The following is an 18,531-nucleotide window of genomic DNA, read 5'->3' as shown; positions in this document are numbered from 1 at the left end:
GCCAGTGGCGCAATGTGCAGCGGCCTCAAAGAAAGCAAACAGAATGCTGGGCATTATCAAAAAGGTATCACTACCAGAACGAAGGAAGTTATCCTGCCATTGTATCGAGCAATGGTGCGACCACATCTGGAATACTGTGTCCAATACTGGTCACCGTACCTTAAGAAAGACATGGCGATGCTTGAGAGGGTCCAGAGGAGAGCAACTAGGATGATAAAAGGTTCTAAGTTCTAAGTCTAATAGATGCTGGCATTGTCATCTTGATATAGGGATACTGGATCATCTGCTGTTTTATTGTCCTTTGATACTCAATTTCTGGAAGTCGATATGGGGACAGATTAATGCTATACTTGAGGCATCGATTCCTTTGACATATGAGGCTCATAATTGGGACGATATTACATCTGAAGCCCTCATTGGACAGATATACAGGTCGACTTTTCCTTATCATGACCTGGATAGCCATACAAATGGTTACGCACAACTGGAAGAACTGGGATCGCCTTAATTTTAATTTTTGGTGGGCAAATTTATGTTTAATTTATAATAAGAACATAATAAGAACATAATAAGAAGTTGCCTCCGCTGAGGCAGACCATAGGTCCATCCTGCTCAGCGGTCCGCTCCCGCGGCGGCCCATCAGGCCCATTGCCTGAGCAATGGTCTATACCTATCTGTACCCCCCAATCCCTTTTTCTTCTAGGAATCTATCCAAACCTTCTTTGAATCCATTTAGTGTTTTCTTGTCCACAACAGCCTCTGGAAGCGCGTTCCATGTATCTACCACCCTCTGAGTGAAAAAGTACTTCCTAGCGTTTGTTCTAAACCTGTCCCCTTTCAATTTCCCCCAATGCCCCCTTGTACTTGTGGTGCCCCTTAATTTGAAAAATCTGTCTCTGTCTACTTTTTCTATGCCCTTCAGGATCTTGAAGGTTTCTATCATGTCTCCTCTAAGTCTTCGCTTTTCCAGGGAGAAAAGTCCCAACTGCTTCAATCTGTCGGTATATGGGAGATTTTCCATTCCCTTTATCAGTTTGGTTGCTCTTCTTTGTACTCCCTCAAGTACCGCCATGTCCTTCTTGAGGTATGGCGACCAGTACTGGACACAGTACTCCAGATGCGGCCGTACCATTGCACGATACAGCGGCATGATAACTTCCTTCGTCCTGGTCGTAATACCCCTCTTAATGATACCCAGCATTCTGTTTGCTTTCCTAGAGGCTGTGGCGCATTGCGCCGATGCCTTCAGTGTTGCGTCTACCATCACTCCCAGGTCTCTCTCCAGGTTACTAACCCCTAGTGGTGTTCCCCCCATTTTGTATGTGAACATCTGGTTCTTTTTCCCCACATGCATGACCTTGCATTTTCCCACGTTGAAGCTCATCTGCCATTTTTCGGCCCACTTTTCCAGCTGCGTTAGATCTTTTTGGAGCTCCTCGCAGTCTTCCTTGGTTTGAGCCCTGCTGTATAGTTTGGTGTCATCTGCAAATTTAATGACTTCACACTTTGTTCCCGCCTCTAGGTCATTTATGTAGATATTGAACAAGAGCGGTCCCAGCACTGACCCCTGCGGAACTCCGCTCGTGACCCCTTTCCAGTCTGAGTAGTGGCCCTTTACGCCAACCCTCTGCTTCCTGTTTGCCAGCCAGTTTTTGATCCATCGGTGGACCTCCCCTTGTACCCCGTGGTTCCATATCTTTTTAAGCAGTCTCTCGTGTGGCACCTTGTCGAAGGCTTTTTGGAAGTCAAGGTAAATGATGTCTATAGATTCCCCTTTATCCACCTGGCTGTTCACTCCCTCAAAGAAGTACAATAAGTTTGTGAGGCATGACCTACCCTTACAGAAGCCATGTTGACTTGGTTTTAGCTGCGGATATGCTGGGACACACTAAGAGATTTAAGTTAATCTGGGGCCCTTTGACATCTTTTATGGATTCATTGTAGTTGTCTTTTCCTATGTTCCTGTTGGTATATTGCACACACACCCGGGGGGGGGAGTGCGGGAGGGGGGTATTTCTTTGTATGGTTCTATTCCCTTATGAAATGTTGGTTGGGTGGGTTTTTTTTATTGTTGTATGGATTTTGATTGATTATAAATGCATATATGATTAATATTATTTGTATAGATACTGTATTGCATTTTTGTTGGTTTTGAAACTTAATAAAGATTTATAAAAAAAAAAGAAAGGGCTTCGGTGCAACAGTTGTGATGCCCCATATTACAAGGGAAGGGGGATTTTTATGGTCTTCATTTTGTTATTTCTTGACTCTTGTCTCATACATCCATAGGACAGCAGGTGTCTGGGGGCTTCTAAAGTCCACATCATCAATCCAACATAGAAGATTTCAGTACTAGAGGGTGGAGTATTCTCTTCAAACGTTCATCACTCCACACTTTGCATTCTTCCTGGATTTCATTTCTTGTTACACCCCAGCAATAATTCACAACCTACTACCTCTACATATATGAAACTCACAAATCTGAACACAGGAACTGACTGAATGTATCTCACGTACTACAACACAAATATTAAAGATAAGTCTTCCCCTAATCAGGCAAGGATGGAATGAAAGCAAACCTTAAATGAGTTTCACTTTTTAATCATAAGAACATAAGAAGTTGCCTCCGCTGGGTCAGACCAGGGGTCCATTGCACCCAGCAGTCTGCTCCCGCGGCGGCCCATCAGGTCCATGACCTGTAAGTGATCCTTTGTCTAAAACCTTTCAATCCCAATTATTCTTCTATCTATACCCTTTCATAATCCTATCTCTACCTCTATCCTAATCCTAATCCTATCTCTATCTCTACCTCTATCTATATCCCTCAATCCCTGTATCCTTCAGGAACTTGTCCAATCCCTCTTTGAATCCCCTTAATGTACTCTGTCCTATCACATCCTCCAGGGCTTAGAGGGGGTGTAACCTAGCTGTTATAGCAAGTACAACTCTGGTCATCTTGGTAGGCAGACTGGATGGACCCCACAGGTCTTTATTTGCCGCCGTTTGCTATCAGTTCACAGTAACACATGCACACCACACTGTAAACACAGTAAGACAGTAACATACACAGTAACAAAGTACATGGGGGCAGATAATGATCCACACAATCCATCCAGTCTGCCCACGAGATGACCAGAGCCGCACTCCCCACTGCTTGTCAAGTCTCCACCATGCCAACCATATGGGCAGCCTAACACAATGGAGTCTTGGTAATAACTACACATCATCCCCCAAGCATTCAACTTAGCAGTCATAATGTCTTCCCCTCCCCTCTGAGCTGCATACCACTCTCGCTCACAGCATGAACATAAGAACATAAGCAATGCCTCTGCTGGGTCAGACCTAAGGTCCATCGTGCCCAGCAATCCGCTCACGCAGCGGCCCAACAGGTCCAAGACCTGTGCAGTAATCCTCTATCTATACCCCTTTATCCCCTTTTCCAGCAGGAAATTGTCCAATCCTTTCTTGAACCCCAGTACTGTATTCTGCCCTATTACGCTCTCTGGAAGCGCATTCCAGGTGTCCACCACACGTTGGGTAAAGAAGAACTTCCTAGCATTCGTTTTGAATCTGTTCCCTTTCAACTTTTCCGAATGCCCTCTTGTTCTTTTATTTTTTGAAAGTTTGAAGAATCTGTCCCTCTCTACTCTTTCTATGCCCTTGATGATCTTGTAAGTCTCTATCATATCCCCTCTAAGTCTCCTCTTCTCCAGGGAAAAGAGTCCCAGTTTCTCCAATCTCTCAGCGTATGAAAGGTTTTATCAGACGTGTTGCTCTCCTTTGAACTCTCTCGAGTATCGCCATATCCTTCTTAAGGTACGGCGACCAATATTGGACGCAGTACTCCAGATGCGGATGCACCATCGCCCGATACAACGGCAGGATAACTTCTTTTGTTCTGGTTGTAATACCCTTCTTGATTATGCCTAGCATTCTATTTGCCTTCTTAGCGGCCGCTGCGCACTGTGCCGTCGGCTTCATTGTCATGTCCACCATTATTCCCAAGTCCCTTTCTTGGATACTCTCATTCAATAACATCCCTCCCATCGTATAGTTGTACCTCGGGTTTCTGTTTCCCACATGTAATACTTTACATTTCTCAACGTTGAACTTCATTTGCCATCTCGTCGCCCATTCCCCTAGTTTGTTCAAGTCCCTTTGCAATTCTTCGCAGTCTTCTTTAGTTCGAGCTCCACTGAATAGTTTGGTGTCGTCCGCAAATTTTACTATCTTACACTTCGTCCCTGCTTCTAGATCATTTATGAATATATTAAATAGCAGCGGCAAGTGATCAATACTGGAGATGCCGAGGCTTCACTTGGCTTTTGCCATTTGTGGACACAGACTGTAGAGGTCCATCCAGCTTTGGCCATAGTTCCCTCCACTCTTGCCTAACGTATCACCTCAACAGCCATGTTGTTTCCATCCTCTTTCTAGTTAGGCATCTCCTGTGTCTATCTCACCGTTTTTATCTCTAGCTCTATCATCTCTCCTGGAAAAACATCTGTTATGGAGACAGTAATTGCAGCTATTTTAGACAACCTGCACCTACTATTTAGCAGGGGCCTCAATGCATTGGTTATGCAATTCGATATGAGTTCAGCCTTTGACCTGGTAAACCACAGGAAAATGCTACAATGCCTAGACGCCATTGGTATCAAAGACGAGGTGCTGAACTGGTTTCATGGTTTCCTTACATCCCGCACCTATCAGGTACGCTTCAATTATGAGCTTTCCGATACCTGGAGCAATCCATCCGGTGTGCCACAAGGGTCACCATTGTCTCCATTGCTATTTAATGTCTACATGTCCTCACTGAGCTTGCAATTAACTCAGCTGGGGATAAAACTATTCAGTTATGCAGATGACTTCATGATTATAATCCCATTTGTTGGCTCTATCTCGGAAACTATTCCCAAGGCTTCAGAAGCCATAAACATGATGGAACAATGGATGACAAACTTCAAGCTCAAACTTAATTCAGAAAAAACAAAATTCTTCATTGCTTCACCACATCCGTTTGACACCAAAACACCTCTATGCATCAATGAACTTAATCACCCTAACCAGCCCACCATAAAGATACTAGGTGTAAATCTAGATCAATGCCTAACCATGAAAGACCAGGTGGACTCCTTAATCAGAAAGGGTTTCTTCACTCTCTGGAAACTCAGATCCATTAAAGCTTATTTCGATACGTCGGCATTCAGAACCCTGGTCCAATCCCTCGTACTAAGTCAACTTGACTACTGTAACATTGCCTACTTAGCCATTTCCCAAAAAAATATGCGACGTGTACAACTAATGCAAAATGCAGCGGTCAGATTAATCTTCGGACTAAAGAAATTCGATCATGTATCACCCTATTACCGGCAGTTACATTGGCTACCAATGGAAGCACGCATAAAGTTTAAATTCACCTGCTTCTGCTTTAAAGCGCTAAATGGACTTGCCCCTAAATACATAATTGACCTTTTCTCCTTCTCTGCCAACAGACACAAGAGAAGCTCTCATTCCTACTTCATTTCCCTCCCAGTTAGAGATTGTAAACTGAAAAAACACCATGACCACCTTCTTTCACATCAAGCAGCATTGTGGGGTAAAGACCTAGATCAACTGCTTTCACCCACTACTTATGAGGAATTCAGAAAACGTCTAAAAACTCAACTGTATTTTTCCCTGTCTTTAACATTGATGGAGAAACACTTCATTTTCCCTCTAGCCATGATTATATTCCAAGAGACACATTCTTGCTCTGTGGACTCTGCAAAGATTGCTCTTCCAAATTCATAAAATTTATACCCAATAACCACTTACACTTCCCATCTCGGGCCTACCTCCCTTTCCCCATCCTTCCTCCCCCGTCATACAGGCCTTCCTCTGCCCTCTCTTCATAGGCCATTAATCAGAAAAAAAACCACCAATATTACCTGCCCCCAACTCTCATCTTTCACAGTTACAATTCAAACTGCCCCCAGAATTTGAATTAACCTCAATTACAGCTTCCAATAGCCTTAAGAGCATACACTCCTCAAAGTGACCTGCAACTCCTTGACACCTAGCTCTGGGTTGTCACTGGTGGAGTTTCCCTTGTCGCTCGTCTCTGCAGTCTACTCTTTCCCCAATCGACATGCTGCCAGTGGGCCCTTTGCTCATTCCCCTTAGAATTTTGATCAAAAACCGAAGTGAAAAGCTGTCTTAAGACCTGTTACTTATCTCAAGCGTTTCCTCTACTAGTGAGTGAATTAGGGGGCAATAATCACATTCTGGTCTCTGTCTCTCGTTTCACCACCTTCCTTTCTATCATGTCTTAAAGTAATTACACTTTCCCCTATTTAAAGATGATTGTACAGTGGGTCTGTTTAGGTGATTTCATTTTCCTACCCCCGTCCCTATTATTTTATTGCAATAGATAATTCTATTATTTGTGGTACAATATATTAAATGTGAAATGTTTAGATGACTAGAACTCTCTACTTTTGGCAGGTCTCCCACTCTGCTTTCTTAAACCTCTTCCATAAAAATTTCACCATGTCTCCAGCTCCCTGTTCCAATTGTGCTGATTACACTTAAAGGGCCTCTTTTACAAAGCCATGGTAGCGAATTCTGGTGAGACAAATGCAATGCAGACCATAAGAACTGAATGGGCTCCGTCGCATTTCGGCTCTTCAGAGTGGATTAGTTATTGCTGCTTTTTTTGCAAGATTCAGTCAGCTCATTTTCTTTGCTGCGTGCTATTATTTCAATATTTAATATATTTCAATAATAGCTTTCATCTAAAATAAAACAAGCTTTAAAGGCTTCAGTAGCTTTACATAAGAACAAAAGAATAGCCAGATAGGGCTCAAATAGGTTCACATAATTGTCTTTGAATATCTATTCAATATATGTATTAATATTTTGGATTAGCTTTTGGGTTTGATTCTAAATGATTTTATCCTCACCTGTTTTGGGAAGAATTGTTGCACGATGGATTGTGACGTCCTCAAACATGACAGGTGTTTGTTCCATGACGATTCCTAAAGACCGTGCCAGGGTTCGCCAAGCAAGCACCAGGTAGCCAGTTGCTGGGTACAGAACCCGCCCATCGATGCAGTGTCCAATCAAATAGTTATCTGAAGATTCAGGGTTCATATCTGCAATGGGAAAGAACATTCCTTGTACATATACTCTAATCCTTTAGACCAGTGTTTCTCAACCTTTTTAAGTCAAGTACCCCCTAAGCCTAACAAATACCAACCGAGTACCCCCGACCTGCCCAAACTCCATCCCTGATTCCACCTCTATAATAATAATACTAATTGTAATGCAATTTCTTCCATCCATTTTTCATATACACACAATATAATCTTATTAATACATAATGGTAACCACAAAATTAAAAAAACACAAACCATACTGTACACAGAGAAAATGTTAATTATTTATATTTGGGGTTTTTTTCAAAGATGTCAAGGCAGATGACTTTACAATATGCAATGTCCCCTCAGTAACAACTATAGAAAAATAAACAAATATAGTGCAAAATATAGACAGCAGATATAAATTCTCAAAACTGACACATTTTGATCACTATAATGAAAATAAAATCATTTTTCCTACCTTTGTTTGGTGATTTCATGAGTATCTGGTTGCACTTCCTTCTGACTGTGCATCCAATCTTTCTTTCTGCCTCCTGCATGCTTCCTCTCCTCCAGACCTCATTCCATTCCTCAACCAACATCTTTCTCTGTCCCTCCATGAGTCCACTTTTCTTCCTCTCTCATCCCCAAGATCATTTTTCACCACTGCCCACCAGCCCCATGCCCATTTCTCCTTCTATCACCCCTCTCCTGCACCATCTCTCTCTTCATCACTATGCCCAACATTCCTTCCTCTTGCATCCCCTTCAATCTATCCCTCTGTTCCCTCTCCACCACCATATCCAACATTTCTCCCTCTCATCCTTCTATTCTCCATGCATCTCTACCTCACTCCTCTCTATACCCAATTTTCATCTTCCTTTTTCCCCATGTGCACCATCTGTTTCCCTCTCACTCACACACTCAGGCCCAACAATTGTCCCTTTCTATTTCCTCCCTCCCTCCCTCCTTCCTATGTCCCAAGTTAGTGCCCCCTTCCTCCCTCCCTCCCTCTCATGTCCCAAGTTAGTGCCTCTTTCCTTCTTTCCTCCCTCCCTATATCCTGAGTTTGTGCGCCCTCCCCCTCACTGCCTTCCAGCCTTTATCCTTCGTCCTCCCTCCCTGACTGCTGAAGCCTGCCTTCCTCTGCCTTCCTCCCTCCCTGCCTAAGCCCGCCTTCCTCCCTCTCTCCCTGTCGCACCGAAGCCTGCCTACCCGCCGCCAATTCCTCCTCCTCTGCCCTGGTCCGCCACTGCCGCTCGATGAAATTCCAGGAAGGGAAGGGCTAGCGTGCATCGATTGCCAGCCCACAAGCCTTCCCCCGACATCGGAGAGAAGGTCCAGGCCAGCAGATATCGGGGGAAGGCTTGTAGGCTGGTGGCATGCAATTGCTGCACGCTGGCTCTTCCCTTACCTTCCTGGAGTTGTTGCGGCGGTCAGGAAGCAAGCGGCAGCGGGCAGCCATCAGTTCATGTACCCCCAATGAGTGGCCCACGTACCCCGCGTTGAGAAACCCTGCTTTAGACAAACCAAATAGCTCATTGTGAACACTCCAAGACACACTGGATCTGCTGACTTTTCTGGAAATCTACACTTTCTCTCTCCTCTGTGCTACAAAGGCTGTTTGTGTGCTCTCCCCAAAAGATTTAGGCTGCCTGTTAAAATCTCCATGCCACTCACCAATATTATAGACAGTGGTTGATGTGGATCCCCCAGAGCCTGCTGGGAAATCTTCAGCTTTTGGAACATCCCAGGTTTGACTGTGGTCCCAGCGAATGAAGGGAGAGATGAGAGGTGTCCCAGAAGGTACCGGATAGTCAATGGGTGGGAAGAGATTATTTGAGTCTACATTTATCCTAAAAGAAAGAAAGAACATATGTAATAAAGGAACATTATCTTGTCTCAGAGAGACAGGTGACACCATCAGTACTAGGTCTGCATCTGCGTTTGGTAACGGTCTGCTGTTTTCATCCTCCTTAGTCTCCTCCAGTCTCTTTCTATCTATCTCATCTGTCATTCTCCCTCCATCTTTGTTCTTGGGCATTTCTCGCTATTTCTTTGTCACTCTCCTTAATTCCTGTTGTTTCTTCCTTTTCTGCTGCTCCTACCCATTCAGATAGATCTTTCCCACATGTGTTAGGAAGAACTCCAAGTTGTTGCTGTGTCCTCTTTTCATCAAGGGAAGGACTGTACAGGTTGGCTTCAAACTTCTCTTCAGAATAGCCTGGGTATGCATATAATGAAAAAAGTTATTGTCAATGGTCAATTTGTTCACATTTTCTTAGGCTCAGATTGAAGTAACTACATTACATTACATTACATTAGGGACTTCTATTCCGCCTATACCTTGCAGTTCAAGGCGGATTACAAAAGAGCTAACTGGACATTTCCAGTGAAGTTACAACAGTTTTTTTGTTTGTTTGTTTTTGGTTACAAGGGAGGAGAGGTAGCTGGATTAATTCCGGAAGAACTTGCAAATTAGATATTAAATTGATTGTACGTTACTGTGTGATATAACAAATAGATTACAGTTAGAGTACAAATAAGATTACGTTACATTTCAGGGATCTGAATACTTGGTTGGTGTTTTGGGGAGGAAGAGATTATTTAAGTGGAGGTTTTGGGGGAGAATTTATCTAGGAGGAGGGGGAAGGGTTGGGTTAAGATATCTGGATAAATATTTTGAAAAGAAGGGTTTTGATTTCTTTTCGAAAAGTTTTGAGGTCGCCTGTTGCTGTGAACAGGTTGGAGATGGAGTAGTTAAGTTTTGCTGCTTGCGTCGCCAGCTATTCTAATGTCACAGTAATTGTATACTGGGTAAGGCTAAGGGAAGCTAGACTTTGTAATGGAGCTCTCTGGTAGGGCTATGCAAGAGTCCCTGTTCTCCATGGGCTGAGCTGAAACAGTGTGGGAGAAGGAAGCCCTGTGGTCAGTGGGCCAAGCTGGAGCAGGTATGAGGTAATGAGAGCCTGTGAGGAATGCAGGACAGAAGTAAGTTGGGTGAAATACTATTACAAACACATAGGAAAAGGAAACGTGACTGCTGGGGCTGGGGGAAGCTGAGGGAATTATCAGAATGTCTGCTGTGGTTGGGGGGGAGGTGAGAGTGTAAAGGTCAACCCAACTATAGGGGCCAAAGCAGGGGAAAGAATGAGAAGAGGAAGTGCTGTGGCTGGGAGAGAAGAGAAGGAGGAGATGATTCTGGGGTACAGGTAACAGGGGAACAGTGACTGCTGGGACCATGAGGGGAAAAGAGAAGAATGACTGATTTGCAGGGACTTCAGAAGAAGGGGAAAAGTGACTACTAGATCCACATGGGAGGGACACTGGGAAGGTCAGAAGAGTGACCTCCGAGGCCACAAAGGAAGTGGGGAAAGAGAGGGAAAATGACTCCTCGAACCATGAGGAAGGGAGGAAGAGTGAATATTGGAGCCTTAGGGGAAGGGAATCATGTGAGAAAGGGAGGGGGCACGAGTGCTGGGGCTGCAAGAGATGGGGGGGGGGGAGGAAATGCCTTCTGGAAGCACAAGGGAAAAGGGAAAGATTGATTGCTTTGGCTCTGGGAAAAAGTAGGGAACTCAAGCCATGGTGGGACAAGGGAAGTATAATTGATGGGGTTGGGTGGGAGCAGTGTTAAAAAGAGATTGCTGAGGATGGGGTATGTGGTGTACAGCCCAACCTACCCATGTACAACCCCAGCTTACTCAAACGCACACTGCAACTTAAGAATGTACATCCCAACCTCATCTTCCTCACCCTCATCCTATGTCGTTTTCCCTCTCATCTTTCCAAATATTACTCTCCAAATTGGTAGCGCTGCAACCGTCTGTCTGTCTCTGTGCTCACTGAGAAGATCAAGTGGTCTCGAGGCAGGAGGGGGATGATTTTCAGGGTTTAATACTCATAGTTGTAACCAGAAAACCAAATTACCCCATTGAGGGTGTTTTATGGGGTATTCCAGCTATAACTGGGAAAATATGACTGGAATAAGTGAAATGAATGAGTGGAATGGGAAAGAATTTGTTTTATTTACAATGTGTAAGGTCTGATTCATGAAAGAACAGAGCATTGGGATGCCAGGCAAATTAAATCAGAGGACTGTTAGGATGAAGTGACTTCTTTTGAGACTGAGAGTGATGAGAAAAGGTTACACAACAGATCTGTCTGACAAGTGCCCTGAAGGCAAATGAGGGTCATTTTCTAGTCTAGTCTAGGTGGTTCTGGAGAAATTGTATATTGGTGGTTGATACAGTGACAGATCAGACTAAGTAGTCATTTTTAAAAAGTATATAAAATTATTCAGTAGAAATTTTTTATTACACATACCAACATGCTCACTTGTTTTATCATGCCATAATTATTCTCCCTCACTGCTATCCCAAGCTTGATTTATCTTTCTGCTGGTCTGGTTTACTTGCACAATTTGCTTGTATTGGCCTGTCCCGGGCCTGGTATCCTCATGTGATTATTCTGCCCTGGCTTAGTCACATCGAGAGCTTGCCCTAAGCCTGAGTTAACCCTCTGTGATATCCCATTACATTAACATATATGGTATAACAGCTTCTTTTCTAATTATCTTTGCCTGGTTCAAATGTATTAATGAGAATAAATTATAGATACCTGCAGTAAAGCATGTGGGGCAATTTCTACCACCACAGCGTTATCAGGAACATGCCTCAAGCCCTCCTGGAACAGAACCGGGCTCACCAAGTTGTTAACGTGGTACTCGGCAGAAGACAGCTGGGCCAGATCAGAAGAACTATGCTGTTCTGGAATAGAAGTACTGATCCAGCGGGGGGAGCGAGGCCGGGGATTCCTGATCACCTACAACAGCGGGGGCAAAGTTAGAATCCAAACCTCTTCTCTGAATACAGCATTAGCGTTGGATATTTTGAAAATAAATTCACACAAAGGGTTAGGTGGGGTGATGAGAAGGATTAAAAAGGGAAATTAGGTGTGTTCTTCTACCTAAAAATGGTGGCATCTAAAGGAGGATTTTGTGGCTGGCTGCTGGAAAATATCCTTAGCAGTATGGACAGACTGGACAGGTTTGTTGGCTATTTTCTGTTATCGTCCATCATGTTTGCTGTTCCAGTTTCATGCTATAGTAATGTAAAGCCCTGTAAAATACTGTCATCTGTTTACTGTATCTCCCCTACTTCCATTAAGAACTCCGAGTGGCCTAGCAGCATAAAATAAACCAATTAGAAAGAAACTAACAGAAAAACAACAATCTATAGATATAAAATCGGAGGTATGTATGTGTGTGTGTATGTGCCGCGATCACGCAAAAACTGCTGGACCGATTTGAACGAAACTTGGTATGCAGATCCCTCACTACCTGGGGTGATATGTTCTGGGGGTCTCGCGGCCCACCTGCTCACGTGGGCGGAGCTACAAACAGAAAATCAGATTTCACCCATTCATGTCAATGGAAAAAATGTAAAAGGCTGCCATTCTCACAGTAATTCAAAAACGGCTTGACCGATTTGAACGAAACTTGGTATGCAGATCCCTCACTACCTGGGGTGATATGTTCTGGGGGTCTCGCGGCCCAGCTGCACACGTGGGCGGAGCTACAAACAGAAAATCTGATTTCACCCATTCATGTCAATGGAAAAAACGTAAAAAGCTGCCATTCTCACTGTAATTCAAAAACGGCTTGACCGATTTGAACGAAACTTGGTATGCAGATCCCTCACTACCTGGGGTGATATGTTCTCGGGGTCTCGCGGCCCACCTGCACACGTGGGCGGAGCTACAAACATAAAATCAGATTTCACCCATTCATGTCAATGGAAAAAATGTAAAAAGCTGCCATTCTCACAGTAATTCAAAAACGGCTTGACCGATTTGAACGAAACTTGGTATGCAGATCCCTCACTACCTGGGGTGATATGTTCTGGGGGTCTCGCGGCCCACCTGCACATGTGGGCGGAGCTACAAACATAAAATCAGATTTCACCCATTCATGTCAATGGAAAAAATGTAAAAAGCTGCCATTCTCACAGTAATTCAAAAACGGCTTGACCGATTTGAACGAAACTTGGTATGCAGATCCCTCACTACCTGGGATGATATGTTCTGGGGGTCTCGCGGCCCACCTGCTCACATGGGCGGAGCTACAAACAGAAAATCAGATTTCACCCATTCATGTCAATGGAAAAAATGTAAAAAGCTGCCATTCTCACAGTAATTCAAAAACGGCTTGACCGATTTGAACGAAACTTGGTATGCAGATCCCTCACTACGTGGGGTGATATGTTCTGGGGGTCTCGCGGCCCACCTGCACACGTGGGCGGAGCTACAAACATAAAATCAGATTTCACCCATTCATGTCAATGGAAAAAATGTAAAAAGCTGCCATTCTCACAGTAATTCAAAAACGGCTTGACCGATTTGAACGAAACTTGGTATGCAGATCCCTCACTACCTGGGGTGATATGTTCTGGGGGTCTCGCGGCCCTCCTGCACATGTGGGCGGAGCTACAAACAGAAAATCAGATTTCACCCATTCATGTCAATGGAAAAAATGTAAAAAGCTGCCATTCTCACAGTAATTCAAAAACGGCTTGACCGATTTGAACGAAACTTGGTATGCAGATCCCTCACTACCTGGGGTGATATGTTCTGGGGGTCTCGCGGCCCACCTGCACACGTGGGCGGAGCTACAAACAGAAAATCTGATTTCACCCATTCATGTCAATGGAAAAAATGTAAAAAGCTGCCATTCTCACTGTAATTCAAAAACGGCTTGACCGATTTGAACGAAACTTGGTATGCTGATCCCTCACTACCTGGGGTGATATGTTCTGGGGGTCTCGCGGCCCACCTGCACACGTGGGAGGAGCTACAAACAGAAAATCAGATTTCACCCATTCATGTCAATGGAAAAAATGTAAAAAGCTGCCATTCTCACAGTAATTCAAAAACGGCTTGACCGATTTGAACGAAACTTGGTATGCAGATCCCTCACTACCTGGGGTGATATGTTCTGGGGGTCTCGCGGCCCACCTGCACACGTGGGCGGAGCTACAAACAGAAAATCTGATTTCACCCATTCATGTCAATGGAAAAAACGTAAAAAGCTGCCATTCTCACAGTAATTCAAAAACGGCTTGACCGATTTGAACGAAACTTGGTATGCAGATCCCTCACTACGTGGGGTGATATGTTCTGGGGGTCTCGCGGCCCACCTGCACACGTGGGCGGAGCTACAAACATAAAATCAGATTTCACCCATTCATGTCAATGGAAAAAATGTAAAAAGCTGCCATTCTCACAGTAATTCAAAAACGGCTTGACCGATTTGAACGAAACTTGGTATGCAGATCCCTCACTACCTGGGGTGATATGTTCTGGGGGTCTCGCGGCCCTCCTGCACATGTGGGCGGAGCTACAAACAGAAAATCAGATTTCACCCATTCATGTCAATGGAAAAAATGTAAAAAGCTGCCATTCTCACAGTAATTCAAAAACGGCTTGACCGATTTGAACGAAACTTGGTATGCAGATCCCTCACTACCTGGGGTGATATGTTCTGGGGGTCTCGCGGCCCACCTGCACATGTGGGCGGAGCTACAAACAGAAAATCAGATTTCACCCATTCATGTCAATGTAAAAAATGTAAAAAGCTGCCATTCTCACAGTAATTCAAAAACTGCTTGACCGATTTGAACGAAACTTGGTATGCAGATCCCTCACTACCTGGGGTGATATGTTCTGGGGGTCTCGCGGCCCACCTGCACACGTGGGCGGAGCTACAAACAGAAAATCAGATTTCACCCATTCATTTCAATGGAAAAAATGTAAAAAGCTGCCATTCTCACAGTAATTCAAAAACGGCTTGACCGATTTGAACGAAACTTGGTATGCAGATCCCTCACTACCTGGGATGATATGTTCTGGGGGTCTCGCGGCCCACCTGCTCACGTGGGCAGAGCTACAAACAGAAAATCAGATTTCACCCATTCATGTCAATGGAAAAAATGTAAAAAGCTGCCATTCTCACTGTAATTCAAAAACGGCTTGACCGATTTGAACGAAACTTGGTATGCTGATCCCTCACTACCTGGGGTGATATGTTCTGGGGGTCTCGCGGCCCACCTGCACACGTGGGTGGAGCTACAAACAGAAAATCAGATTTCACCCATTCATGTCAATGGAAAAAATGTAAAAAGCTGCCATTCTCACTGTAATTCAAAAACGGCTTGACCGATTTGAACGAAACTTGGTATGCTGATCCCTCACTACCTGGGGTGATATGTTCTGGGGGTCTCGCGGCCCACCTGCACACGTGGGCGGAGCTACAAACAGAAAATCAGATTTCACCCATTCATGTCAATGGAAAAAATGTAAAAAGCTGCCATTCTCACAGTAATTCAAAAACGGCTTGACCGATTTGAACGAAACTTGGTATGCAGATCCCTCACTACCTGGGATGATATGTTCTGGGGGTCTCGCGGCCCACCTGCTCACGTGGGCGGAGCTACAAACAGAAAATCAGATTTCACCCATTCATGTCAATGGAAAAAATGTAAAAAGCTGCCATTCTCACAGTAATTCAAAAACGGCTTGACCGATTTGAACGAAACTTGGTATGCAGATCCCTCACTACCTGGGGTGATATGTTCTGGGGGTCTCGCGGCCCACCTGCACACGTGGGCGGAGCTACAAACAGAAAATCAGATTTCACCCATTCATGTCAATGGAAAAAATGTAAAAAGCTGCCATTCTCACAGTAATTCAAAAACGGCTTGACCGATTTGAACGAAACTTGGTATGCAGATCCCTCACTACCTGGGATGATATGTTCTGGGGGTCTCGCGGCCCACCTGCACACGTGGGCGGAGCTACAAACAGAAAATCAGATTTCACCCATTCATGTCAATGGAAAAAATGTAAAAAGCTGCCATTCTCACAGTAATTCAAAAACGGCTTGACCGATTTGAACGAAACTTGGTATGCAGATCCCTCACTACCTGGGGTGATATGTTCTGGGGGTCTCGCGGCCCACAACTCTATGTTGCTTGCTCAAAGCTGGGTTCACCCAAGAATTTATATGTTCTTGCTCCAGGAGGTGAAATTAAAAATGTTGTTTATAATCACGTTTTGCGTTAGTTGTATTGTATTCATTTTGTCAAATATTTCACATTATAATTTGAATATTGTACTTTTTATTAAGCTGTAAAAAAATAATTTCATTCACCACTATAAAATATCTTTATTTGAATCCATTTACAGTGTTATTGCTATAATTAAATACCCGTGCAACGCCGGGGCATCAGCTAGTATAACATAAGAAAAATAGATCATTTAAGCAATGGCGTCTAGTCATACGGCAGTAGTCAAGAATTAAAACAGCAGAAATGGATTCCCTGACTTAATACCATGATTGAGTAAAAGATTATCAAGAAACATGTTTGTAAAAACAGTGTCATTCCATGTCATCCTCATCTCCTTAGTGACCAAATTCCAAAGACAGGGATGAATTTCAAGTTTATTTAGTCTTGATAAGAACATAAGAATAGCCTCACTGGGTCAGACCAATGGTCCATCAAGCCCAGTAGCCCGTTCTCACAGTGGCCAATCCAGGTCACTAGTACCTGGCCAAAACCAAGAGTAGCAACATTCCGGAATCTCAACATAAGAACATAAGCAGTACCTCTGCTGGGTCAGACCAGAGGTCCATCACGCCCAGCAGTCTGCTCACGCGGCAGCCCATTAGGTCCAGGACCTGTATAGTAATCCTCTATCTATACCCTTCTAAGATTCCAGAACCCCAAAGAGTTGCAACATTCCATGCTACCAATCCAGGGCAAGCAGTGGCTTGCCCCATGTCTTTCTCAGTCCAATGCGGGCAGCAAGTTCTTCACTGTTGTGCCAAAGTTAAAAAGGTACAGGGAAGAGATGCGTGTGCATAGCAGGGGGGTTGGGAAGAGGGTGGGAGAGGGGTATCACCGCCCCAGGCGCCTTCGCTACGTCTCTGAGTAGTAGTACTTAGGGATCCTTCTACTAAACTGCAGTAGAAATTGGCCATGGTGTGTCAGAAAATGGCCAGGTTTCTATATTTTTGCATTAATGGCCAAGCTCTAATTTTGTCATCCATTAAAAATATTAGCACATGAGCACTTAAGGACACCTGTTTTGTAGGCAATAAGAGTTTCCAAGTTTATCTAGTCGGCTTACAATATTAAAAATTGTAAATATCTTAAAAGTAAAACAACTAAAATGGAAATAAAAATGGGGTAGTGAAGACCAAGACATAGGTATAATATGTGGGGAGCAAGGGGGGGGAAGGAAAGTTTTAATTACATTATGAAAATAAAAATGAAAGGAAGGGAAGTTGCTTCTTAAAAGCAGTTCTGTGTTGTTGTTTGTTTATTCATTTATTTTATTTTGATATGCATCTTTAAATTCAAATGTTTTGAAATTGATTTTAAATTTGTTTAAAGCGTTTTCGCTGCGGATATGCGATGGCATTGCATTCCAGAGGGAAGGGGCAATTACAGAAAAAATGGTCTTTGATTGAGGGAACTGTTAATAGGTTCTGGTTGGAGGATCTGAGAGCATGTGGGATAAGGTATTTGTCCAAGAAAGCAGGAGAATGGGAAAATTTAATTTTAAGTACAAGTAGAAGTATTTTATATGTTGAGACTGGCACTAATCCTACAATAAACGGTTTGCAGAAACCCCCACCCCCCAAGAAAAACTATTATTTTTTTTTCCAAATCTTTATTATTTTCAAAACTTACAGTAAGTGTAACCATAAATACTACATTTTATACATCAATAACACACTTAATATTCTATTTAAATCCATTTCAGAATTAATCCCCCCTCCCTCCTGAACAATCACAATGCAATCACATAAAATTTCTATAATGAACCCCAATATATCTAAATTTATTAATCTAACAGACCCTCGACCTCCCCCTCCCGGATGTGCATGACATAGGGAAAAACATTAATTAAACATTTTGAAGGTTTCCATCATGTCTCCTCTAAGTCTCCGCTTTTCCAGGGAAAAATATTAATTAAACATTACAGTAATTTGCTAATGGCTCCCAAATCTCCTGAAATTTCTTAAAATTCCCTTTCTGAATGGCTAATATTCTTTCCATTTTATACACGACATAGTGAATTCCACCAAAAACTATAATTACGCCTCGTCCAGTTCTTCCAATTGCTCGTAATTTGTTGTATGGTAACTCCTGTCATTATTAATAAAAGCCTGTTGTTTTTAGATGATATTTGACTTTTAGTTTTCATTGACATGCCAAAAAGCACAGTATCATAGGATAATGCCACTGGATTTTCTAACAAGCAATTTATTTGGCCCCATATTGATTTCCAAACAGCCAAAACAAATGGACAGTAGAACAATAAATTATCTAAAGTCCCTGCTTCG

At 43.4% G+C, this 18,531-nt stretch overlaps 1 protein-coding gene across 1 annotated transcript in view; it reads right to left on the bottom strand.

Moving 5' to 3' along the window:
* Window positions 1–18,531, bottom strand: part of FASN (fatty acid synthase) — a 217,557-nt gene that overhangs the window by 110,678 nt on the left and 88,348 nt on the right. Inside the window, exons 14-17 of the mRNA XM_033960321.1 lie at window positions 11,742–11,945; window positions 9,230–9,345; window positions 8,802–8,977; window positions 6,945–7,136 (exon numbers count right to left, since the gene is read on the bottom strand). Coding sequence (XP_033816212.1) covers window positions 6,945–7,136; window positions 8,802–8,977; window positions 9,230–9,345; window positions 11,742–11,945 — 688 coding nt within the window. The remainder of the gene's footprint in view (window positions 1–6,944; window positions 7,137–8,801; window positions 8,978–9,229; window positions 9,346–11,741; window positions 11,946–18,531) is intronic.

This window comes from Geotrypetes seraphini, chromosome 10 (genome assembly GCF_902459505.1).
Source record: "Geotrypetes seraphini chromosome 10, aGeoSer1.1, whole genome shotgun sequence".
Lineage (NCBI taxonomy): Eukaryota > Metazoa > Chordata > Amphibia > Gymnophiona > Dermophiidae > Geotrypetes > Geotrypetes seraphini.
This window is presented reverse-complemented; position numbering and strand designations above follow the sequence as displayed.